Source organism: Chelonia mydas, chromosome 20 (assembly GCF_015237465.2).
Source record: "Chelonia mydas isolate rCheMyd1 chromosome 20, rCheMyd1.pri.v2, whole genome shotgun sequence".
In the NCBI taxonomy this organism is placed as follows: Eukaryota; Metazoa; Chordata; order Testudines; family Cheloniidae; genus Chelonia; species Chelonia mydas.
In genome coordinates this window covers 2,008,463-2,034,795 of record NC_051260.2, presented here as the reverse complement: position 1 = coordinate 2,034,795, position 26,333 = coordinate 2,008,463, and the positions used below count along the sequence as shown (strand labels likewise).

Genomic DNA, 26,333 nt, shown 5'->3' with positions numbered 1-26,333 from the left:
ACAAGAGGCCCAGACTGGCTTCCTGGTTCATTTACCCTAAGGTGCTGAGCACCTGCAACCTCCCAACTTACTCAGTGGAAGTAGAAGGCACTCAGCACTCTTCTGGATCAGCATCTAAAGTGTCACTTCCCATAACATGGGTTATGTAAGGATGATCTTATCAAAGCAGATTTCTCAGTTCCATATTTCTTTTAGCCTTCTCCACCATATTGTTTGAACTTCCAACATGTGTTTAAAAATGGCTACCCAGCCCAAACTGAGCCTGACCACTGTTTTCCAGCATGGCTATTCCTAATGTCCTGGTTTGGATATGTTTGTTTTTTCAAGTCCACAGTCTTAGCCTCTAGTTTATAGCAAGGTTATAGTATAACTTATTACTGTTAGATGTGGACACAAAAGCATCTTAAAGCTGTGCTAAACTAATGTGGGTTTGATGCTGTTATGAGCCTGCAAGCAGAATTTAATTGCAGTTAAATTCCTTTGTAGAGAGCAGAATAAAAGGGGTCTTTATGAAATAATAGGAAATGTGAACAGACTGCAACTGTCTGAAGGTGGGCAGGTTTGTCTATCGGGCAGAATTCCTTTACTGGATTGTAAACTTTTTGTGACAGACTGTCCTGTCATTGTTGCTCTGTAATCCACCTAGCAAGTTTTTTGGGGTGCTACGTAAACACCATTGCAAGAATTCTTGACTAGTAATGGTTGTGTCCAAGTTCTCCCACTCCCAGGACTTAGCTATCTCCCTGTGCTGACCTAGCTTATCTGTATGGTCTACTTAGCCAACGCTGCGTACAGCAATCGACGTCTGAACTTAAGGTACAGGAAGTGTGGATAAAGAGCCATTGCTGTCTCTGTTGCAGGGTTTTTGAAGGACACCAAAGTGCCCAGTTCCCACTGACTTTCACTCTTGGACACCTTTGAAAATCCTATGCACAATTGCTGCTTGAGGTGTGGATGAAGATCTGTTATAATTTAGATAAGTTTATCCTTTTAAGGAGTTATAGGTAGGTTTGAAAATTGCTGATTCCCCACCCCCACCCCACTCCATCTAAAACCAGATTTTAAAATGTGCCCATGGTTAATCAAAATGTAACGGGAGAAGTTTGAGAAAGGACTGAATATCCCCTGAAGATTAAGTGCATGAGTTTGAGCTCCAGCATGGAATTCATTATTCCCCGACGATTAAAAGTGAGACACTAATATAAAACATTAGGATGAAGTTACTTTTCTGTTTCATTCTGGACTTCTATAATTCCCCCATTTACATTTTGAATAAATAACAATTTATCCTAAAATGCATTTTGACTTTTAATTTCCTGTGAGTGCAAAAATGTAAGTAGTTCTGTGTTTTTTTGTTTTTTTTTTAAAGAAGGGAAATCTGTGTATTTGTTGGAAATCTTTGTAAACCTACTTAGAAAAGTAGCATTTCCTTGAGGGATGCTGAATGCTTTGCAGAAGCTGCAGTGACACCAACCTGCCTTTCTGTCTCTGTGTGTGAAAATTAAATAGTTTTCACCTCCTTTGAAGAGGCTCTTCTATAGCCAGGGCATTTTAAAGAAGTAGGAATCAGTAAAAAGTTGCTTTCTGAAAGGGACATCATCAATTTGAAATCTAATTAAACAGTTTAAAGCAGCTCCAGGTACAACACCTTCCCCCCGAGTCTTTGTCAGATTTTGTGGCTTTACAATCACATTTTCCTGTTTTTAAATGTTTTTCCTCGCCCCTGTTGCTTTGTTGAATGAACCACATAAATGGGAAACAGTGAAGCTGATGAGATACAAGTGCAGTTAAATGCACAAAGTAGTAGGGCCCTTAGGTGTTACTTGTAACAAATTGTTCAGGGTGGTGTGATTTTTTTGAACTGTGCTCCTTCAAGCACAGAATCCCAATCTCATCCCCATGTGGTTATAACTCTTCTGGGAACTCTCTCTCCTGCTGGCTTGGTAGTGGTGAGGGCGCTTCCCTGGCATTCCCCTAAAAAGTCATTGTGCCAATGGAGGCTAAAACTCAGCCCAGTGTTGTGTAAGTCACTCTATCTCTATGGCTTTTGTCCAGTTTGCTCTTCTCTTGTAACGTGGTTGCCGAAAGAGGAGGCAGCTATTATTCAGACTCTCACGAGCACCTACATTGGAAGGGTGGTTGGAAGTGGTCTTTGGATGACAGAGCAAACCCCTCCAGATTCTCAAGCCCCTTCCTTTGCAGCCCTGGTGTTCTCTTTGGCTGGCCCCTTCATGTTCCTTTTGCAGTAATCTTGGAGCTGCTGCCATCTCCTCATCTGAATTTCCTTCTCCATTAGATCCAAAATTCTGCAGCTAACATAATTTTCCGCCTTGCTCATACCACATCACACATCTCTCCAGCCCTGTCGCTGGCTTTCCTTCCATATCAGCTTCATGCTCTCTTTCCTTGACTTAGATTTTAAGCTGCTCATAGGTCTGTAAATTACCCAAGGTGCTGAATTAACAATGGCAAGGCTCTGCGTAGCTCTGTTCTCAGGCCATCCTGTGCCCTGCACTTTCCAATCTCCGTGATGCCCATCAGCTCTGACCAATTTTCCCTATCTTCTTCAATCCTCCCTCCAAATCCATTTCTTCCAAGCAGGCTTCCTCTGTTTCTGTCCCACCAACCATCTCTTTCAGTGTACATTTTGATTTTTCCGAAGTGTCTAGCACTGTTGTATCTAAGCAAAGTCTTCAAGGCATTCTTCTTCATCTAGCGAACTCTTCACCTCTCCAAGGTTCTAGGTCCTCCCTCCTCTACTTACTAATGTTTTGCTGTCTCTGTGGCAAAAGCTTTAGTAAATGGGCCTCTAGTTTACTCCTATCTCTTCTGGGAGCTCATTCTACCCCTTCTTATGTATTCACGTTAGGCTGCGTTGGATTGTGCCCTTTCAAGGCAGGGATGGTGTCAAATTCAACCCATACTTGTAGGAGCTATTTAAAAAATTCCAAGACCTAGGGCGCCAGAACCCTAAAGGGACCTCACTTTCCAAAAGTGCTGAGGAACTTCTGTCTGGAAATCAGCCCCTTTAAGGTGGCTTCAGTTGGGGGTATCCAGACATTGAGGCCCAAGTATCTGTCTAGGCTAGGACTTTCCAGTGGTACTAGGATTTTTACCCCTTGTGTCTGTTTAATATGTTAGTCCTTTTCTGAGTTGCTGGCAGTTTGTGTGCTGTGCCATACCACTCTTGTTGGTTTTCCTTTTCTCCTGGTTCTCAAACGCTTCCGTAAGGTGAACCTTTGAGGGAGGGGTCTCCTGGACTTCTCCTTTTCTATTCATGTTACATCCCTGTGGCAACTCCAGAACTGAGCAGCTTATATGGAACAATAACAGGAAAGGCCTGAGGGCATTTGTGGCTGTTGGATACAATTTAGAAGCTGAAAACAAGGAGGAGGCAGAGCCAGGACCATGTGACCAGGGAGTGCGATATGGGGGGGGGGAAGAACCACTGTCCTGCTTGAGTTTGTGAGCATTTTTCTTCCTCCCTCTTTAATGGAAAGTCTTTTAGTCCCTCCTGATAATATTACAGTGTCTTTCTTACGCTTCCTCAGACTTTAGACACTGGACTGTAGAATCCCTCTGTCATGTTTCTCTTGTCACACTGGTGACACCATCTGTTTTTGTCTCCCCATTTTGGTTACCGGTTTGTGAGTGGTTCTCTTTTTGGGGAGGGTTGCATATCTCCCCCACCCCCGAACAGTGCACTCTAAATAATTTCACTTGGTGTGTTTCTGCTAGGCATAGGCCAAACCAAAACCCTGCATTGAAACCGTCCAGAACCTTTGCTGTGTTCTCAGTCTGAATGTGAACTATGCAAATGCCTTCTCTCAAATGGACTGAACCAACTCCTGTCCTCCAGACTTCAGGGTGTTTTGCATATTTCAGTTTGGCCATCATTTAATGAACACAATACCCAAAGTATGCCCCCAATTTCAGATTCGTGGCAGGTTGCTTCCCCAAACGGCTGCCAGTTTAGGGGAGAGGAAGAAATGGTGAAATCTAAAAACACGGTAATTGAGTGGTTCTGGCGGGGGCGTTCCATTATTTTGTTGTCCTTTTGCTTTGCCTTTCCCCTTTGTAACGGCTTTAATGTTAATAGTAATGTAGTGTTTACAGTTACTCCTTTCTTCGTGTTTGTCTCTTCCCCTCCTGTTACCTCTTTGCACACGCTGACACACACACGATGTCATTTTAAAAATAAATGACGAGGAGCTGCGAGGGGTCAGCAGGACTCCTGATCTTTTCTTTATCCACGGTGCCATTTGAAAAGGATTTGCGTCCCTAACAAACCTTTAGGGAGTGGGGAAGGGGTTGCTTAAAGGGAAGACAATGCTGGGGGGGACTCTGTGACCTCACTCTGTCCAGTCATCTGGTTCTTCGTTTGTCCCTGCTGTGAAACAGAACTTATCTTTTGTCTGTAACACAAATACATCTTTTCCCCACTCCCCCTTTCCCTTCTATTATGGTTCAATCAATGATGTCATTATGTATGCCATTCAGGGGCTGTTGAACCACTTGGCTGCAGGAATTTGGAGGAGCGACTGGGGGAGAATGGCAAACGGTGCTCTTGCTCTTAGCCTTCAAGGATCTATTCTAATTTGAAGGAGAGAAACGAAGTCAGGTTTCTCTTTAACCCCTGTTCACCAGGAAAGACAAAAGTTTAAACCAAAAAACGCAACCCACATAAAATGAAGGCGTGAGAGGTGGGAGCATGAACTGCTAGGGCTTTTTTCAGTAAAGGTCTTAAGCCTATAAAAGTTCTGTTTGCGGTACCACCCTCTGAATTTTTTAATAAAGATATTTAAGAAGCTTTCTCCATTGCTCTTAAGAAAACTGTCAAACATCTCTGTGAGTGCTGCTTGCTGTGATTTTACTCCCTTCCCTCATTCGTTGGATTACTTTTCTTCTCCAACATTTTTCTGAAAGTACCAACTATGGAGGGAGTCCTGTGAGCTCCAAAACCTACCATGCAGTCAAATCAATACACTTTCAGTGAGTTGCTATGGCATTTGATTGGGAATTGGAGTACCGCTTTTGCTTCGATGGGTTTACTTTTTAACACAGTCTTGCAGAACATTGTGGAGCCTCACTAAATGTAACTGATCCAAAATGCATTAAATCAATGGAAGACTCCCATGGGGCTTTCGATCAAGCTGTTAAGAGTATTATCATCCCAACTAATTCAGCTTATGGAAAATGCTTCGTCTCACTTTATTGGAAGCCTGCTTTGATTTAGTTATTAAAGAAAAAAGTCTTTCCTAGCTCTCATCCCAGTTCAAGGAGATAGCATAAGAATGCATTAAAAAAGTTCTGAGACTACTTTGCAGCTCAGAGCTGCAAAATGGATTGATCCAGATCAGAACGCCATCAAACGGATCTGGGTTTAAGTTCAGGCCCATCTGAGTAATACCTTTGTGTGTCAGCTTTCCTACAAAAGTCCCTCAGGAAATGGCTGTGTAAAACCCTACTGCCCTAGGCATAAAATGGTTTTAAATATAATATTAGTTTAGCTTTAAGGGGATTCTGATGGACCTGTCTTTTGCGAAAACATAGATTTATATTGCTGAGTATTTTAACTCTATTTAAAACAAAAAGCAGTAAGTCTTTTGGACTAATGTATGAGTGGTTAGGCTCAGACTCCTAAGGTTGATGGTGTTGTTGGAAAAGTGATTTGCATTAAGGTCTGGGATTTAACCTCACGCCCTTTTTTTTTTTTTTTTTTTTTTTTTTTTTTTAAGGAGTGCTTGTGGCACTTTAGACTAACACATTTATTTGAGCATAAGCTTTCCTGAGCTACAGCTCACTTCATCGGATGCGTGCTGTAGCTCACGAAAGCTTATGCTCAAATAAATTGGTTAGTCTCTAAGGTGCCACAAGTCCTCCTTTTCTTTTTGCGGATACAGACTAACACGGCTGCTACTCTGAAACCTGACTTCTGTTACTAATAATTTGGAAATTCCTAACACATCTATTCCTTGCTCTGGTTATTCCCTCTAATAAGATATAATGTCTTCTGGCAAAAGGAACACTTACTATTTCTTCATTTCTCTTTGGATCTTGTTTAGAGGTTAAACTGTCTTAAATGTGTTTGGCCAGCAAATTTTTCTCTGCATGTGATCTGAAATCCTTGAAAAATGTATGTGGAGATTTAAAAACTAGCAACATTTTGATTTTGACAAAATATTTGCAAAAAATCTGCTCCTTCATTGACCTTCCCATCTCCCTGAATTTGTGGCTGCTTTTGTTGGCACCACAGAAACCTTAAGCCATGAAGCAAATAGAAAAGGACAAATATGTATTACTTTTCTACTGGGTGTACTTCTACTGCCTTATTATTCCAAACCAGAGAGACGCTCCTGAGTATTTTGTAAGGCATTTGAAGTGGCTAACATCCAGAGTAGCTGGACTAATTCGATGGATGATATCAGGTATGCTTGATGATAGACAAGATTTTCAGTACTTGCATGCCTTTTAAATATGGCAACAGATAAATTTTGCATAATAAAATTCTTGCTTTCCGAATTCAGAGCGACAATCTAGTGGCTGTGGCTATGGCTCTGGACCAAGACTCAGGAGATCTGGGTTCAGTTCCCAGTTCTCCCACACACTTTCTGTACTACCTTGAGCCTGTCGATTAATCTCTGCCTCTTCCTGAGCTGCAAAGTATAATCCACCTAATGTACGTCTATGGCCATCATTACCCTAGCATCTGAGCACCTTATCATGTTTGCTGTATTTACCCTTACAGCACCCCTGTGAGGTAGGGAAGTGCTGTTAGCACCCTTGTGCAGGTGAAATTGAGGCCCAGAGAAATGGGTCGTTGGTGGCGGAGCAGGGATTCGAGCACCTGAGTCTCTGGCTTGTCGCAGGCTGGTATCCTGGACACTGGAACGCCTTTCTCCCACCCTCTGTAATGTCTATGAAGATTGTTAGCTCTTTGATGCAAGGCCAGTCTCTTGCTCCATGTTTGGGCAGTGCCCGGCACAATGCCCTGATCTTGGTTGGGACCTCTAAGGAGTACTGTCATACAAATGACATATTTCGATTCTCCGTTCACCTTAAATAATTAAACACCAGAAATGCCTCTGCTCACCAGACTACAGGGGAATTCAGCCAAGCAAAGTTGGTCATGGAAGGGAGTTAATCAACCCGTTCTTTGTCTCTGCCACTCTGCAAAAAGAGAAACCAAGTATAAAATGGTGAACGAAGGACTCAGAGCTATTGCTAACTCTCTCGCTTGTGTGTGTTGGGAATCTTGCATTTAATCTGGTTTATAGATTAGTTCAAAGCCTGTCCTAATGAATCTCTGTCGTGAAGTAACGCTCTGAAGTACTATAGTGTATTGCCATTTGTTCTTTATCCCATAGCCTTTTTAGTTTTTGACCACATATAGACTTTAAGTCTAACGGCCACTAATTACTCCCAGTCTCTACTCCCTGTGTACTGAGTTGGATCAAATCGCTTTGATGTTAATAAATTTTCATTTATTGTCTATTCTATAGAATGGACATACTAAGTCACTGGGATACCTAGGAGTGCTTAGCCCTGCATGAGCTCCCAGTGCTGCTATGGGAGAGTGTGGGGGATTCTCTTTGGCCTCTGTCCAAATCTGTAACTCAGTACTGATTGCAGAATCACTTACCATTGGGGGTCACAGATGGAAAGAGCCCAGCTGCGTTTCCAGGTCCCAGGGGAAGTGCGTGAGGCCTGCAGATAGAAGAACCTTCATTTGACTTGTAAACTGAGCCAGTTTGATCTGAAATCCTGGAGGGGGGATAAATCTGGGGACCCTACACGGACACTTTTACACACTCATTTTCAGCACGCTAGGACTGTGCTGTCCATTTCAATGAGCAAGGATTCACCCTGAAGGTTTTTCCTTGCACCGCAAATTCACTGGCGTTCCAGTGCCTTGTAATATGGTTTGATTCTACATTTATCTCCACCATTGCTGGTTGGTAGAATGGCTAGTCATATTGGCCTCAGCTGATAAAATACAGTTGAAATATGATCCACTTCCCCGGATAAAAAGTTCTCCCTTCCATAAATAGAGGTGTGTGGATGTAAACTGTCTCAATGCACAGGAAGGGTTAACATTGCTGTGGTGTGTTGCCGTTTTTGCGCTTGTTGGTTTTGAATAGGATGGATTTTTTTTAAATCTGTGGCTAATGTGCAATTCAAATAGTGTTTAGTAATCGCCCGATTGCTCCTTTTTAATAACAGCTGGACGCTTCAAGGGAAAACTTTCCCTGAGCCAAGTAGCTTTAACTTGAGGTGGCCTCTTGTTTACCATAAATACCGTAACTCCTAAATACGTTTTTGTCAAGCAAAGCCTCTGGTGTCTACACATCGGTGGAGATTCTGTACGTTGTGGGCTTGTCAAAATCTGTCTGTGCTGGTAAATTAAAAAACAACTTAGCTGAAATGCTTTGATGATGTTTAGGACGCTGTTCTTAAGGGACTGTGAAGATGCTTCCTAACCCCTTTGCCTTGCCCTGCACCTGAGATGTCTCTCTTTCACTCTGCCATGTGGCATTCCTTACGTGTGTCTGTCTTCCTCTGACGTCTAGGTCAAAGAATGCTTTTCAACTTCAGTATTCCACTTCTGGGAGAGTTGCAGGTGTACTCTTAACACATGGCTGTGACTTTTTTGTCTTCCTCCCCTGCTGATTCCATTTGGAGAGAGCATAAACTTTTAACTGTTAAGGCCTCAGTATCTTGACACACAAACCTCAGAACTGCCAGCTGTTGTAACTTTTGGCCTCTATCAAAACCAGCGTCGAAAAAATACATTAGCTAGATTCCTTCATCCTTCCCTTACCTGATCTGTGTTTCCTGGATTTTTACTGGAAGGGAGGTGGGGAAGGGGAGAGGAGCTAAAGGTAGCACCACGGTCACTTTTTTCCCCAACTAATGTATTATAGCAGAAATTTGCTTACTGTGAACTACAAAGTTGCTGTCTCAGCTTAGCGGCCTGCTACTGATCTTGCCTGTACTGCATTTACATTTCACTGATTTGAATGGCGATGCTCTTAGTTCACACCACTCTCAGATCAGAATCCAGCTCAATAAGTTTAACAAGTTGGCCTCTTTGTTGTATTGGCACTCACAAAATATGTACTCAGAGTTGCTGCCCTTAAAAGCGACTGGCTTAGATACATTTTGATTTGTCCCTAGTGATATTATAAAAGTTTTAATAGACCATGTTAGCTGGCAAATGAAGCATCACTCCAGACTTACATGATATAGAGGCTGATTCTGTGAAAGTCCTAGTCCTTAAAGACAGCAAAATGTGTGAGAACCTTCCAAGAGGGGAGATAGGTCAGTAAACTTCCCACACCTAGAGAGGCCAGCTAAAGTTGCATCAGTGAAACACAGATGGTCAGTTCTTAGGGCTGGAACTTCTGTGTTCTGTCACTGATGTGCTGGGGGAACCTTGAGTGAGCCATTAACAAAATGAGGATGATGCCCACTTCCCATGGGGATGCGACTGAATAATGCTTGTGAAGTGCTGAGAGATCCTTCAGCGTGCATCTCTTATACTACTGTATATAAATAAAATAATCCGCCCGCCCGCCCAGCCTGGGAGGAAAGGTGATACAAAAGAGCAGTGTCTTTTTATAAGTAGGCCGTGATACAAGCCTTTCATGAATTACCCTTTCGTAGGCATCTAATATTAATGGAGTTGAAAAGGTGAATGTATTCCACACTAGGTTGAGGGAATGTTCTCAAGGGTAGCATTATTTTTTAACAAGACTTTGAGCTGCTGGAAAGAGTTTTTCAATCTCACCATATGTCTCCCTGTAACTAGCTCCAAATGTTGAATGACGACATGAAGTGAGGTGAACCTTACAATATTTTATTTACCTTCGTTTCATGAGGTTGGAGATTAAAGAGCCGTGTTGACTTGGGTTGAAAGGGACAGCTTGAAAACAACCAGGCGTTTGGAGGCCTTTTGGGGGCAGCAGAATGGGGGTGGGGAAGTGGAGTCTATAAAACCAACAGCTCCTTGGTTGTTCCTATAAGATAGTTTACAGTGTATGTATAGTATGAAACTGAGGTCTCTCACTGTGATATCTATGTGAAAAGCAATTCTGGGGATGCAAATTGAAAGGTAAGCCACATGAGGAATGCTTACATAAAACCCCTGGGATTTCCAGTTGTATCACAGCCCCTACTAAATATTTGCTGATGTACATTAGTTTATCAACTCCAAATGGACTTAGAAGCTCTTGAATGGAGTCTGCAAGGCAAAAGAGCCAGGAGGTATAAATACGTTGAGATGAATTTCAAAAAGGTGGTGGGTGACAGCTGTGCGTCCCAGGATTGGAGTGTTTCTGAGAATAAAACCATCAGTTGCTGTCATTCACCCTCTGGGTATGAAATTGGAAGCCCAGTTACCCTTGAGTGTTTCATAACCTTTACCTTTTGGAGGTCAAGGCCATGTCATCATTAATCTACCATCGCCTGAAAGCCTCAGGGCTCTGCTTTTCATCCTGCCATCCGTCATGCTGCAGCAAGATACAGGAGAGTAGATGACCAGAAGGGTCCATTTTTATACATACATGCGCGTGCACACCCTTCCATTCTCTCAGAATGAAAGCTCCAAGGATGAGATTATGGAGGTTTGTGTATGTATCTCTACATTCGTGATTAGAATTCCTCTCCAGTGTTGTTCTGGAAATCCAGACTTCTTTTCTCTAGGGGACTCTTAATCTATGGAGAAGGCATCTTGCCCATACAATACTGTGAGGCTTGGCTTTCAGCAGTGTGAGGTATTGTACCATGGTTTCTTGTCTGTAAGGTCTAGGATTAGTGGTGAATCTAGCATGATCCCAAGATTACCCACAGCTTTGATCATCTGTGATCTGATGCCCCCGTCAGAGATGAGGTTAGAATATTGGCAGGTTCTTCAGAGTGTAGCCCCTTCCCTGCCACTTCTGTTTCCTGTATTGAGCCTGAGCCCAATGCTCATCACCTGTCTGCTGCTACTAAAGAGAGAGGTTGGTCCTCCATTTATTTTTGCCTATCTTAGTTATTGGTAATGAGCCCTGTGCTGTATCCTCGAGGTGTCATTCCATAGCACCTACTGCCAGGCCACTGCTATGAAATCTAAACAGCTGAGGATTAGGAGCTGCTGCTGTGTCACTTGCTTGTGCTTCCTTGGTATCTAGGGCTAACCATAGGGAGAAATGTGTGTTAATACGTATTCTCATCTCTTACTGTCCCTTCAGAAGCACCCCTTCTTTGTTTGCAGTGATTGACTCAGTGCAGAGTCCTCCCATCACTTCAGATGAGCTGTTCGTTAGAGCAGTGTTTCTCAACCCTTTTGGTACCAGGGACCAGCTTGCTGCCTTCCTAAACTGTGTCATGGAGGTCTCAGGAACCGGTGCCAGTCCATGGACCGGCTGCTGAGAAACACTGTTTTAGAGCACTAAAGCTTGGGCCTGGTCAACACCTAAAATTTAAGTCAGCCTAGCTGCATTGCTCAGGGGTGTGGAAAATTCCACCCTGAGAGATGTCGTTAAACTGACCTAAGCCCGACAAAACTAGTTTGACAGAAGAATTCTTCCATTGATCTAGCTGCCATCTCTTGAGGGGGTGGATTTACCACAGTGACAGAAACCCCCCAACCATTGTTGTAGCGAGTGTCTCTACTACTGTGGTGTAGTTGCAGCATTGGTAATGTAGCCATAGCCTTAGTAATTGCTAGGGACGTTGCAGCTGATCTGGCCCCCCGGCCCCTAACATAGAGGACACCAAGAGGTTTCACTTGTACTGGGATCAGATGGGAGAAAGAACAGGGCTTCTCCTGTTGGAGCAGAGCCGAGAGCCGCCATTGTTGCAGGGAGCTCTTGCGTGTCATTTAAAAAGGTAACCAGCTGCGCCCTCCCCTCCCAAGTTAAAATCCAATTCTGCTTGTGGGGATGAGGTTAGTACCAGAGCTGCTCCGTGCACCATGGAAACCAAGACTTAATGCATTTTGGCATTCACCCTTCCAGCACTGAAACTGGCAACTTGCCCGCCCTGTGGGGTGAGGGGAATGATCTGATTTTTTTAAAGGGTCCTTTTATCTTTTGGGAATAATCTGGGTACGAAATAAAGGCCAGATAAATTTGGGATTGATTACTTCTCTCAGGCATTTTTAAAATCTGGAGCTGTGCTGGCCGCACCTCACTGTTGGACCTCTTCAGTGGATGTACATGTTGGGTTTGCCCACCTGCCCCCACTGTGTGTCAGTGTTGCTTCACGAAAAGGCTGCTCCTGGCCTGTTTGTCTGGCTGCAGTAAAGAGGGTGTTTTAATGCTGGTTTGGGAGTGTGGCCGTTCTAGAGTCTTCTGGTTCAACTGTCGAGTACCACATTTCAGGTGTTTCCCAGAGAGACTGAAGAGCTCAGTCCAGTTAATGTCGTAGTTCTTTCAGTTTGATCAAAACCCTTCACTGGACACTGCCCGCATGCTCAGTGGGTACGTTCCATAAGAGACAGTTTGGTCCCTGTCCCAAGGTGCTTACAGTCTATAGAAGTAATCCCGCCTTCAGAATGAATTACCTGATTGTGCCTGGAGCTCAGCTGAGCTCCAGCCGCTCCCATTGAAGTCGTTTGGCATAGCGGATGTTCAACAACTTACAGGCCTACGGGCTGATTTGAAGGATCATTGACAGTTCAGTTGCTGGCTGTAGAAAGCTGCCACTTATAAAGAAAGAGCCAGAATCTTGAAGGGGTTAGAAAAGAGCCTGAGGAAGATCCATGTGGTGTGTATTATTGACGATAGCACTGAGGTGGGCTGTGTGATTGTGGCCCTGTGGATGATGAGGTTAGCTGCTTATTTCATTCAAAATGACAGGACAGCGCTAGATTGAAACGAAAGTGCTGCAGCTAGATAAGCGCAGTAGAAATGCGTGGTTTCAGAGTAGCAGCCGTGTTAGTCTGTATTCGCAAAAAGAAAAGGAGTACTTGTGGCACCTTAGAGACTAACCAATTTATCTGAGCAAATTTGCTCAAATAAATTGGTTAGTCTCTAAGGTGCCACAAGTACTCCTTTTTCTTTTTGTAGAAATGTGTAGTTACACATGTCTAAAATCCCGCACATTGCCCCATGCCCGTTACGCTTTAAAAGTTTTTAACTCTCAGGCTTGGATCCTTCACGGAAAGCCCTCCACCACCTCCCTCCCTCCCCCTTTTTTTTTAATATAAAAAAATCTCTCCCAGTGTGAGTGCAAAGGGAGCAAACCTAGTAACAGAAAGGTTAGAAAATTGGTCTGATGCTGCTGGAAAGGTCAGCTTTCGCTGCAGATGCACATGTGCCCATTTGCACACTCAAGCATGGCCCCAGGGCTTGATAAATGCAGAGATAGCAGTGTTTTGATAGAGGTAATTTTCCTCAGATGGGTTTCAGCACCCCATGAATCAAAACCTGTCAGCGAGGAGCCAAAGATGGAGTGAAGTTTATTGTAAGCGTGTTTGCATCTGACACTGTCATGCTAGGGGGTCAAGTGAGCAAGATCATTAGAACAGTGTTGATTTACTGAGACTGTTATACTCTTTCTCTGCAGGGCCACAATCGGGGGTGGAGGGGTTACCGAAAAAATAAATAAATAACCTGCAGCTCAGAGCAGTTCCCCCAAGAGACACTCCCATGCGTCCTTTTAAAGACACAGTGCTCCTGTTTCTCCAGAAGTTTGTATTTGGGCCATTCTCCCACCAGCAGGGTTTGAACAACACTTTGGTCACCCATAGCAATCGAAGAGCCTGGTTGTAGATCGTTAAATGAGCAGATTGGAGTGGATTTTCTCTACCAGCATCAGTGCTTGCAAAGATATATTGGAATTGGGAAAGGTTCAGAAAAGGGCAATAAAAATGATTAGGGATAGGGATCGACCTCCATATGAGGAGAGATTAATAAGACTGGGACTTTTCAGCTTGGAAAAGATGGCTAAGGGGAGATATGATTGAGGTCTATAAAATCATGACTGGTATAGAAAGTAGATAAGGAAGTATTGTTTACTATTTCTCATAACAAGGACTAGGGGTCACCAAATGAAATTAATAGGCAGCAGGTTTAAAACAAACCAAAAGAAGTATTTCTTCACACAACACACAGTCAACCTGTGGAACTCCTTGCCAGAGGATGTTGTGAAGGCCAAGACTATAACAGGGTTCAAAAAAGAACTAGATAAATTCATGGAGGATAGGTCCATCAATGGTTATTAGCCAGCATGGGCAGGAATGGTGTCCCTAGCCTCTGTTTGCCAGAAGCTGGAAATAAGCGACGGAATGAACAGAACAGGTAATCATCAAGTGTTCATTCCCTCTGGGGCGCTTGGCACTGGCCACTGTCGAAAAACAGGATACTGGGCTAGATGGACCTTTGGTCTGACCCAGTAGGGCCATTCTTATGTTCTTATAGATTACACTTCTCCAAACAGTGATTTTTTTTTTGCAGCCCCTATGATTCCAAATGATACATAATTCTTCCCACCATTGGTGGTTCCATAGACTCTAAGCTTCACAACCACCTTGCTAGGGATGGTGGAGGTGATATGACCACACTTAGAGAGGATGGCCTCCTGGATTGAGACACAGGAAAACTGGGTTCAGTTCCCTGCTCTACAACAGACTTCCTGTGTGTCTTGGGAAGGTCACTTCATTTGTCTACCCCTCTGTTCCCCAGCTGTAAAATGGGAATAACACCATTTCTTTTCTCCAATCCTTTTCGTGCCTTGTCTAAAAGTTCTTTGGGTGCAGGGTGTGTGTGTGCGTGCACGCGAGCTCAGTTAGGGTCTCTAGATGTTATGATAATACAAATGGGGAACCAAAACTCAGAGTGCTAAACAGCCATGCCCGGAGAGGCGCTGTGATGCTCCTGCGCTGGAGATTAGGTAAGGCGCTAGGTAGTGGTAATGTTGAGAATAGAGTCCCAGTCCCTAGCAGGCAGATGGATGCCAGAGCTGCTACGTTGCACTGCTTCCTTTAAATGACTGTTTATAGTCAGGGTCTCGAGAGCCCTTCTGGGAAGGGAAGTTAGAAACTAAAAACATGGCAGATCTGTGGGTGTTCAAGGGCTAAGTGGGACCCTGGAACAAAAGGAAAAGTTAGCAGTTGTATTTAGCAATAATTACTCCAGTGAAGTGTCGTAAGTGCACAGAAAGAAATGAATGCGCTGTTTGGGCCATAACTGCCTATGGAGCCAAAACTCATGAGAAATTGCTGAGTTTTCAATTAAAACTTTTCAGTCGCCCCTGTTGCCACAACACATGGAGATGTCATAATTAATAATACTGAGCCGGTTGCTATGGTGTCATTTATGTAAGGTATTGACATAACGAAGGCTGTCCAGCTGCTCGCTGAGGGGGTGTCAAGTGTCACTTTTGTCATGAAAATTGGCCACCGCACCGGTGATGTCATTAGGTCTGTTTTGCGAGTTTGCATTTAAATGGATCTTTTTTCTAAATGTCCGGTTTGTTTCCTCTGCTTGCCTGGCTAACGTCAGTTTATTAAAATGGAGCAATTGGGGTTAGAAGTTACTTGTTACTAATATATAATTTCTGTTAGCTGTAGACAGTGGGCCTCTTGAGTTCTTGCTCTGATGGGGGGGGATGCCTTTTTAGTAAAGCAAAACGACGACCAATTTCATACCCATTTACTTAAGATGCCTAACGGACGTGGGAAGTTGTGCATCCAGTGAGGAGTTCCAGGCAACTGCCTTATTGGTGATGGTTTCGATTTGTTACATCTCTTATTTATGTCATCACAAGGATGGCTCTGCTTGCTTCACCTGATTGCAAATGAATGCCTTTTTAGTGTCTCTGTCGGACCATGCTCTCACGAGTCATGAAATGTAACAAATGGTGTTGGAGGGGAAGACATGAAATACACTTAGTGACAGGGGACAAAGGAGAAATTATAGGAGTGTAGCAAGGTAATTGGACAGCGTGAGTTGACAAAACTGGCTAAATGAGGGCTGAAATAGCCAAAGCTAGAAATAAATCCATTGAAAATGGATGCATTGAGGCTTTTAGAGGGTAATGATGGCCTTGGTTATTACTGATAGTCAAGGCGTCCGTGTGGGTAGTGGTAGTGGAAATAAAAGCCTCTGGTTTTGTGGAGAATCTCAAGAAATGTAGGGACGTGACGGTTCTGCGAAATGTCAGTAAAATTGTCCATTCAGACTGCAAATCACTGAAATGGAATTTGTGAAGGTAGGTTGAGTGAGTGCTGAGATGGTCATGTCAAAATGGAAATGCGTTTGAGAGGAATGGTGGTCAGTGCAGTGAATAGAAAAGGGGGGCAAGAGACCAATGACGCGTATAGGAGTAGTTGTCTGGCTTATCAGACTGTCTCCACTGCCTCTTGCTAAACTGAAAACCATTAGTAGATCAGATCTCTCATCCTGCCAGCGGTAGCCAAATGTATTGTGTCCATAGCAAGAGAAGGACTCCTCTGAGCACGCATGCCCGCCCCTCTGCTCTTGCTGAAGGAGCAAGGAGTGAAGAAGTAAAATATCCTAATCAGAAGCATCCCCCATGAAAACAGTTCGGAGTGCAAAGTGAATGTCCGCAAAAGAATTGAGTCAAGCTCCGTGAGACAGACATCCTTTGTGATGCTTGCAGAAATGAGACCCTAGCACTGGATAGCAAGCCAGATTCTACCCGTGGGGTTTATTGAACCACAGCTAACAAATCCAAGGGCACTGCAGCAAATAATTCAAAGGAAAGGTGCCTTCATATTTAATGGTGTAGAAAAATACCATTTGACAGGGTTGTGAGATACCTCGCTTGTGCAGATCCTGGAGGAGGAGCAGCGGTAGAATTTTACAGCGAATTACAGGCCTGGTCTTTTTCATCCAAGGCTGCCATCAACTTATTGGGGGTTCTGCTTACTAACAATCCACAGGAAAGAGCCCTAAGCTTGTAAGTGTTAAAGGTGTAGAAACCCTTAACTGAGAATTAACCACAGTCTAGTTAGGACATTCCCAGTTTTAAGGGATGTATGTTTTTTGTGAAGACTTCAAACAGAAGGTACCTTTCAAAAATCCCGAGTGACCTCATGTACATAGTTTACATTAACATCATTAACAATAGAACCACAGAGCCGAGCCTCAGGTCCGTTGAAAGTGTAAGAGTTTAGGGTTTTTTGTGGGATGGATTATTTGTCACATCAGTCTGTAGGAGTCGAAATGTGAAAAACCAATATCTATGCTGTCTAATCTGCCTGCTCTACTGTGCAAATGTATATAGGGTATATGCTGAAATGTCCTCTTGAGGCTGAACCAAAGATCTTTGGGGCCCATGCTAAGACTTTGTGTCTAGATTGAGCTTCGGTGGGATTTTTAGGGTTCTTCCATTGCACTGGAATGCTGCCTTGCAGAAAATGCTCTCCCTTGGCTTAGAAAGGATACGCTGACAGATGGCATCCTCCTGGTCAATGGGCACCTCTCTAAATAGGGGATTAGAAAATGCAAGAAATGGAGTGTTGGAAATAATAATAAAATAAATCCATATAGCCATAAAAATCCTCCTTGGAAGCAACAAAGAGAGCTCATTCGTTAACTCAAGAGACTTTTCAGTAACATCAGCGCTCCCTTATGAACGGGCCAGAGGGCTCTCTGGATAAAAGTTGAGACCATTGTTATGATCCATGAAGTCTTCAAGGGCAGATGGGAAACTAGTGCAGCTAGTGCTTAAAGCTCAGGGTCTATCGCATTGGGGCAGGCATAGGAAACCATACAACATAAGCACTGGGGAGTACAGTGTTCCCTTGGCTTATGTTGGATGATTCACATAGTCCTATGGTGACCGTCTGCTCCGAGAGAGAGGTGATGTTGCAAACATGGCATTATGGTTTCACTGCAGGATCAAGTGTAAGATTAAAAAACGGGGCCAGGTCAGCTTGGCAAAGAGGTGACTATGGCGGGGGGAGATGACAGAGGTCTGCAGAATCATGAATGGTGTGGAGAAAGTGAATCAAGAAGTGTTCTTTAGTCCTTCACATAACACACAAACCAGGAGTCACCCATTGAAATTAATAGGCAGCAGCTGTAAAACAAACACGTTGAACTACTACTTCGCACAACGCACAGTCAGCTTGTGGAACTCGTTGCCAGAGGATGTTGTGAATACCAACAGTATATTAGGTTAAAAAAAGAATTAGAGAGGATTATGGAGGATAGATTCATCAATGGCTATTAGCCAAGATGGTCTGGGATGCAACCCTATGCCCTGGGTGTCCCTAAACCTCCAACAGCCAGAAGCTGGACTAGATGACGGGATAGATCACTCAATTGCCATGTTTTGTTGATTCCCTTTGTAGCATCTGGCACTGGCCACTGTCAGAAGACAGGATACTGAGCTAGATGGACCACTGGTCTGACCCGATCTGTGCATTCTTCTGAGGGTGCATCCTCTTTATCATGTTGATTTATCACATTCCTTAATTTCCCAATGAGGAAAAACATGCAGCAGGTGGATTGGTGTTAGTCAGTGGTGATGCTCCAGACAGTCCCTCATCAAAGTGAATTGGGTTCTTCCCTTTTGCTACTAGTTTCACTAGAGCTGCTGAAGAGTGTTTATGCTATTCTGTATTTTACATTCATTCTGCAGGGTGTAGCCAGCTTCACTTTCTGCTTCTAGTGCAAATTCTCTTCATGTTGCAAACTTTACGGGGCAGTTTTTAAAACCATTTCCATTGGAGCATTGCATTGGAGCAATATTTTTTATTTTAATGTGAGATCTTGTAAATCCTCAATGTTGGGCCTACACTTGGGTTGGTAATAGGGATACAGAGGCTTTCACCTCTAGGTTCCTAACTGAAATTCAACCCTGGTCTGCTGCTCAGTGGCCTATGTGAAATGAGTTTGGGTTACAATACTGAGGCCAAAGATTTAATGGGGTCATTAAGGGAGAACTTAGTAAGGGGCCCTCCCTGTCAGGATTGGGACACATTGACTGGAAGCTTACACTGCCACTGCCAGGTAATTGTACTGCTTTGGTTAAACAGAGACTCGCTCCCTAAGGCTGCCAGTCCAGTGCCTTTCATTTACTCCATTGGAAATATAAAAGCTTTTCCTTTTTCCTCCCTACCTCACTGCACCATGCCTTACTAGCTATCGTGGTCGGCTCTGCTTTGACTTGACCTGTTAAGGTGTGGACAGTTACAGGATAAAGACATTTAAAGTGGAGGGGACAGAGCAGTTGCAAAGTTAGGCAGGTGCAAAATCACAGGTTACTTAACTTAGCCATTAATCCTACAAACTCCATGAAGTTCACCACTGTACTCCCAGAGAAATAGGTTTCACTTTTTATTGATTACCATGGAGGGGAGAGCAGGTTTAGCAAGGGAACTTACTTATCATAAATACTCATTGGGAGGTTCTTTTGAGCATCTGTTCAATAAATCCCCTCTGGACGGGGCACCTAACCATGCCAGCATGATGATGCCTGCTAAAGTGTATGTTCAGCTCTGTGCAGATTCATGTGCACCTCAAAATCATCTTGCAACTACTCTTTTCTAGCAGCTGGTCTTGTAGCTAAAAGCAGGAAGATTTGGGGGGCAAGGAAAGGAACCTTATCAACTGTTAAAATGATTCTTTCGGGCCTGTCTGGCAAACTAAATCTTCTACCTTCTTTCCATTCAGAGCGAAGATGATGAGAAGCTGAAGAAGAGGAAGGAGCGGTTTGGCATTGTAACAAGTTCGGCTGGGGCTGGAGCCACAGAGGACACAGAGGTAAAATGCCAAACCTGCAAGCAGAGGGACACGTGATAAGAAGTTTGGGGGCGGAAGGGCAGCTGAGAACACTTTCCATGCTGAATTATTAGGAGAGTTGAATATGGCACTGTAACTATTGCACACATGACATCTCGCTCCTCAAGTGGATCTCATCCTACTGGTCCGCAAGCAAGTACTTATATTCAGTTCCTTCAGGTACCCCAATGATGATACTGCAAAGATAATTTATCATCTTTACCTTGATGATGAGCATCTGCCTCTTTTGGGTTGCATGCATTGTAACCCTCCTGTGGAGCTTGTCAGACTGGTTTGGAGCAGCCCAAGCTGCAAGATCTGGCTGGCGCTGGCCAGTGCGGCTGAGCGCTTAGTCTTGCAAACTAATACAGATGCCTGCAGAAAATTGGGAGCAACTGTTCTCCTCCAGTTTCCTCCACACTGCTCCCTTTATGCCTGGAGTGGCCTACTATACCACCTCCCTTTCACCTCCCTCCGTACAACTTCCTTTATCCAGGAAGCCCTTGAGCTTTAAACTTGCTTCACTCCTTTCATCATAAAATGCAAGTAAATTTCACAACATAAAAAAGGGAGGAACAAGTAAGGATCAAGAAATTGACTACACCCCTTGCTTTTCTCTCCTCCATCTTTTGTTTTGACACCTCTGTCCTGCTGTTGTGTCTTTTGGTCTGATTTTTAATTTGTAAGCTCTGCAAGACAGTGCCTCACCATTTTATTTGTGAGGTTATATGCCTTGCTCTGCGGCACCTGGTACCAGAGACCAGGCTAGATGGTCCTGTGGCAGTTCCTACGTTCCAGTTTGTCGAGGACCAGGCGCACCAGTGGTGCTGCATAAATCGTACTCTAGCATAAATCAGTGAGAGCTGAGCCCCCATCACTGTCCACAGAGGAGCTGCTGGAGGTGGATTTTAATTTTAACAATCATTTGGCAAAGGTTGCGGGAGGGTGAGCTGTTGGGGTCTCAGAAGCTACTTAACCAGATGGCTTCTGGATTCGACATACAAGAAGTGGTTTTTTGTTTGGCTCCGAAGAGTGATCTTAGCAATTCAGGTGGGGTTTGGGGGCTTTTTTTGTTTTGTTTTTGTAGCATTTTGATAAACGCTTCCCTTGAATGAAATGGTGCACGGCATTCCCAGCCTTCTGCAAGCAGCACTGGAGAACAAGCCCCTGTTCAGCCTGAGCAGAGGGGGTGGCTGGGGGTGAAGGATTCCATGTTTTCCCACTAGGTCACTTACAGGTTGTGCCTGGAACAAAAAGGTCTTTTTACTAGTATTGTGTGCGCTCAAATGCACCTTTCCCCTGGAGATTCTTGGTTCGGGCTTTTGTTGCCCCCAGGCTATTTATCCTGCTAAAAATTAAGATTTATACACCCCTCGTGTATCAAGTTAAAGGCATATCTGAGAGACGCAATAGAATATTTAATGCAGTTTAGTGTGTCCCTCTCACCTTTTCCATGAATAGAAGAGTGTTAACCCTTTGCCCTTTTAAATTTCCCACCTCCCCATTGCCTGGAAGGGTTTCCAGGCCTCTCAAGTAGGCATTGTTCCCTTTTGTAGCACTGTTGCCAGCGAGATGAAGTGACTTCAGCAGCACTGTATCTTGGGCACTGTATGCTTTGCAACTTGATTTCAAGCTCTGTTTGTTCAAATGCTGGACTAAAATCTTGTAGCTCCTTGCCAAACATTGATACCAAATACCCTCTTGAACTAACCCTGTGATCCTGTATTTAGACAGGGGCTGGGTCAGTCATGCACTAGGGTCATGTTCTACCATCAAGTGTGGTGGTTGGTTTTTTTTTTTTTGTTTGTTTTTTGGTTTTTTTTTAGTTTTCATCCAAATGTGTGTGGGGTTTGAATTGTGAATGTTTCTTTTTGGTTTTGATTTTTCTTTCAATCCCTTTTGCAGGCAAAGAAGAGGAAAAGAGCAGAACGCTTTGGGATTGTCTGATATCTGTCCATGTTAGGCTTTACCTGTTGTGGGGGAGCACGCTCATGTGTGTGCGCTCGCTCTCTCGCTCTCTCTCTCCTCCCCTTCCCCCACCACACACACAGTAGCACTAGTAAGGAGTGTAGGCTCTCTTCCCCATGCAGGACCTAACAGATAATTCCTGATAGCTGTACAGTTGTGCTGCTTATTTTTTCAACTGTGAAGTTTAAAAAAATATATATATATACAGCGCAAAGAGCAAAAATGTTCTTAGTGTATCTGTGATGGGTAGAAATCCCAGTGCCCAGTTCTCCATTCCCCTGCCACTTGTGCAGTTATTTACAGCAGTGCAAAGCAGGTGTGTAATGCCACCACATCAAAATTGGAAGTTTTTTACTCCCATCGTGCACTGGTGTAAATGCCCACACAAGGTTCAGGGATGAACCTAGGTAGTGGGGAAGGAGAACTGCAGGGATGAAGGTGGAGAAGGATTTGATCTCCCTGCTATGTCTTGGGGAATTGCACCCTTGGGTTGAGAAGCAGGTTATGCCACTTAAAGCAGGAACTACCTGGAGCCTCCCTTTTATTTTAACGTTGCTGTTTTTTATTTTCTCCGTTTCTCTGGGCTGCCCTGGGCAAAGAAACCCTCCTCTCCCTCCTTCAACCTGAGGAAATCACTCTTTAAGTTCAGCAGAATCAGGGCATGCACACCAATAGCCTGGCTAAAAACACTCTTCAGCTCAAGTGCACCATGCATTCCTACTTAGATTCTGCTGTGGATCATCAACATCTACTTGAGTTGCCCCTCTTAGCTTGTGACATCGTGTTTGCTGCCTAGCTGGCCAGGGAAGGGCCTTTCTAATATATTGCATGATATTGCCTGAAAACATAGTAGTAATTCTTGTATGAGATAGGCTTTAAACTTCACAAACCACCCTGTATGTTAAAGGGTCTTTCTCAGTTACCTCTGCTCCCAGGAGTGGCCTAGTGGGGAATGGGTTGGAGCAGCAGCTCGTGATTGGCAGAAGATCAAGGCCAAAGCCTTGGAATAAGGAGAGGGGAATACTAGGACATTTACAGATTAAACCGCTCAGGCTGCTGCACTTCACCTGCCTCTAGGAGCTGTTCTGGGGCTTGTGGCATTTAGTATAAATGTTCAGGTCTCCTGGAATTTTTTTGAAAGGCAAGAGAAATATCTCACTAACCTTCCTTTGCTCAGTTTTTATTCCCAGGTTGAATTTTGTGTTGTCCTCATCTAACATCCAGACTAGCTCAGTCAGGCTTGTTAACACCTCACACACTCTTATACCAGCCTTCCCAGCCTCACCTCTTGCAAAGGGGGACAGCAGCAACCTTGTCCTGGGAGTACGTGGTTTGAAAAAGTGTTGCAGTGAATCTGTTCTGCATCTGAACTGAATTTCCCGCCTGTCACGTTAACTTCTCCATTTTCCCTGCAATGTTGCTTTCACAGCTTAACATCACGCTTGGTACAGGAGTGAAACACGGCATGGCTGCAACTTGTTATGCACCTTTTGTCTGGTTAGCCTATCAAATCGTACCTTCTGTTTTTAGGGAGCCGTAGGAATGCGTTCTCCATGTTAAGTTGTGTAGATGGAGCAAGAGTGTTCGCTAATACCAGAGAGCTGTTGTCCCATGCTTTGCTCTAGGCCTCTGAAGCAAATAGCTATGTTATTAGCAGTGATTCAGCAGAGAGGGAAGACGTATGGTGCCTTTCTTCGTCTGCTTAATAGGTTTTTACACACAGGTATTCCTTGTGCATCTAACATCTTATGTAACTTTTTTACCCTTAAACTTAGATCAAGGTCCCCAGAAAAATAGAACAGCTGGGCAGATTTCCCCTTGATTGATCTTTGCTTTTAAATGTCCATTTTGATTGGAATGTGCCTGTGCTTCAGAGCTTTGCATCCAGGGATTGTTGCTTCTGGCCGTACCCTCTATTGGAAAGATGTTTGCCTGGTCGCACGCAGTTCCTTCAGATGCTAGAGAGCAGCAGCTCTGTGTGTACAGACTCTTGAAAAGCGGTATATTTTTCTTTAAACGTAGAGGTCTTCAAATTGCTTGTGCTCTGCACCACTGATGCACCAGGCTGATGTCTCCGCTGTATGCCCCAGGTGATTCTAAGCAATATCTGAGGTTGGTTTGCTTGCCCAGGAGCTATAGGATCCAGGTTGCATTGTGTGTGTCTTGGGGTGTCTATGGTAGAATGAACCGAAGCCCCCTGTCTCTATCCAGACTTAGTGGAATAACCTTATTCTGGTGGTGGTTTTTTTCTGTATGTAGGATTTTGTAATATGTATTTTCTATTCTGCTCATGACTTTTTGCTGGTTATTTGCTTGAAATGTTTTGAAGTGTGCCAGGACAAACACTGCATTTCACTCTTGGTTTCATAATAAAACTGCTTCTTCAAGGCAACACCTGTATCTGCCTGTCTGGTGTGTGATATAACAGTGTTTTTCCTGTGGTGTCAGGGCTGGGCAGTACTAGCAAGGAGCCAGACATCACTGGGGTCTGATTCTCTCTGGCTCTGCATCTTGTGGTGTTCTTTACACCCATGCACAGTGCACGTCAATCCCATGGCCAAATGAAAATGCGATATACGTCCATTCTGCCCTGGTTTAAATGACTTCCCACGGTGTACAGTGCCCCTTGCCTTTGAATGAACACAGAGGTCCTGAGCACTTGTAGTCATGAAAGATCCCATGATACTTTTTGTTAACCCCTGGCATCCCGGACAAACCCTAGTTCCCAGTTCTGCCTCCCTAAATTCTTCCCTATAGTTTCAGTTGGATACAGAATTCCTCTTCACTTCCTGTTGACCTCATTAAACTTTGCAAGCCCTTTTGAGTAGGTACTCCACTTTTAATTGTCCTGTAAAGCATCTTACACATGCAGGGTGCTGTGTATATAGTGTCCAGGTCTCCTTTGTTTGTTTGTTTGGTGCTAAGAAGTCAGATGCTCCCAGTTCTAGGATTGCCCTTGGTCTGCTTGGCAAATGCAAATATCCTTTTGTGTCCTTGGCTGCTTTATTTTTGATCACTTCCTGTACTTCTCCGTATACTACCCACGTGGTATAAATGATCGGCTGTTTGACAGTACTGCAGGGAGGGGTGCTGGTGGTACTCAAATCCCCCCTGGGTGGTAGGTAAGTGGGGTCCCCTTTGTACAGGTTGACATACGGTAAAGGGACTCAAGACTGTACAGCAGAGTTGGGCATAGAACCCAGGAGTTCCAATTTCCATGCTTGTGCTCTGACCACTGGAGTACACTCTCCTTCCTGAGGCAGGAACAGAACCCAAGAGTCCTGACTTCAGTCTCCTGTTCTAACTAGTCAACATTTTCTCTTCCCAGAGCTGGGAATAGGAGCCAAATATCCTGTCTTGCCGTCCTGTTGTCTGACCACTGGAACCCAGCCCCTATTGCCTCTAGAAACCACACAAGCACAGCTTGTTCAGTTTCCCTTGGGCACATGGGATCTCTACAGCCATGGACAGTGCCTCCATGGCACGTTCTCTCGGCCGTTCCAAATCATTCCTGACGTTCCAGAGCCACTAATGCATATTCTGCCCCCTCCTCTCCCCTCCACCCATCCTCAAACTGATCGCTTCCCTCTGCTCTGGTAAAACTACCTGAGTGTCTCTTGCTCCCCCATGTCACCTCCCTCCCCTTGTTCTGGATGCATTTCCTTTGGCCATGGGAGCAATATAATGATGAACCCAGGTCTACTCCCTCCCTTCTCCTTTATCAACCTCTCTCTCCTTTTGCCTGGATATAGGCACTTTCTGTATTCCCAGCCCTGGTCCAGCAGCTGCCTCCAGCAGCCAGTGCTACAGGGGGCATCGCTGCCTGTAGAGATCTCCCCTCCCCTCTCTCTCCCCCCTGCTTCTTTTTCCCTCTTGGTGGGAGTTTATTTTGTAGAGGACACTGCTTCTTTTAAATGCTGGGCTTTCCCCTCTGTGGGGTGGGGGGGAAATCATTCTAATCACACTGTGTTTAAAACACCACCTAATTTATTTTTCCTCTCCAAGCTGGGAGCCGCTCGTGACTAATTTGGGCTGAATAGGTGGAGAAAAAAAGCAGCGGGCACACAATGAGCGGGGGAAAGTGTGGGAAAGCGAGCGAAAGAAAAGGAGGGCCAGGGCTTGCAGCGTGAGAGCTGGTAACGCCGCACAGTGCCCAAATTCAGCATGAAGTCACTTTTCACAGCAGACGCTTGGGCTGAAAATGAAAGTGGGACTATAGGTCAGGCTGGCGGGAGGAGTGGGGGTGGGGGGCGGGAGAGTGAGAAATGGGTGGGCTTGGACAATGTGAAGGGAAGGAGGAGGTGGGGTGAGAAGAGAGATGGGCACTGTGCGTGTGTGCGCGTGTGCGTGCGTGCCCCTTCACAAAGAAACACAAACACATCATCTTCCCGCTCGCGCTGTCCCCTTCACCCCACTGGCCTCCTGCCCCTGAGTCGTCTGTGGCTTGGTTGGAAACTTCTTGTGTTTTAAATTCAGAAATATAAGGAAACCGAAGCAGAGCATGGGGGGGGGGGGGGAGGGGGTTAATACAGAGCAATATACTAAGATTTCTTCTGTCCCTTTCTTCCCCTCCCCACAGTTTAAAATACCTTATAGGCCTATATTAAAATCTCTTCTGGAGTC

At 44.4% G+C, this 26,333-nt stretch overlaps 1 protein-coding gene across 2 annotated transcripts in view; it reads left to right on the top strand.

Annotated features, from left to right (window-relative positions):
* The window catches only part of LOC102943794 (SAP domain containing ribonucleoprotein), a 49,452-nt gene extending 25,350 nt beyond the window's left edge, over nt 1-24,102 (top strand). For both annotated transcript variants that reach the window (XM_037884061.2, XM_037884060.2), the window contains 2 exons: nt 19,635-19,724; nt 21,648-24,102. In XM_037884061.2, coding sequence (XP_037739989.1) covers nt 19,635-19,724; nt 21,648-21,689 — 132 coding nt within the window. In that variant the 3' untranslated portion in view covers nt 21,690-24,102. The remainder of the gene's footprint in view (nt 1-19,634; nt 19,725-21,647) is intronic.
* The last annotated feature ends 2,231 nt before the right edge of the window (nt 24,103-26,333 follow it).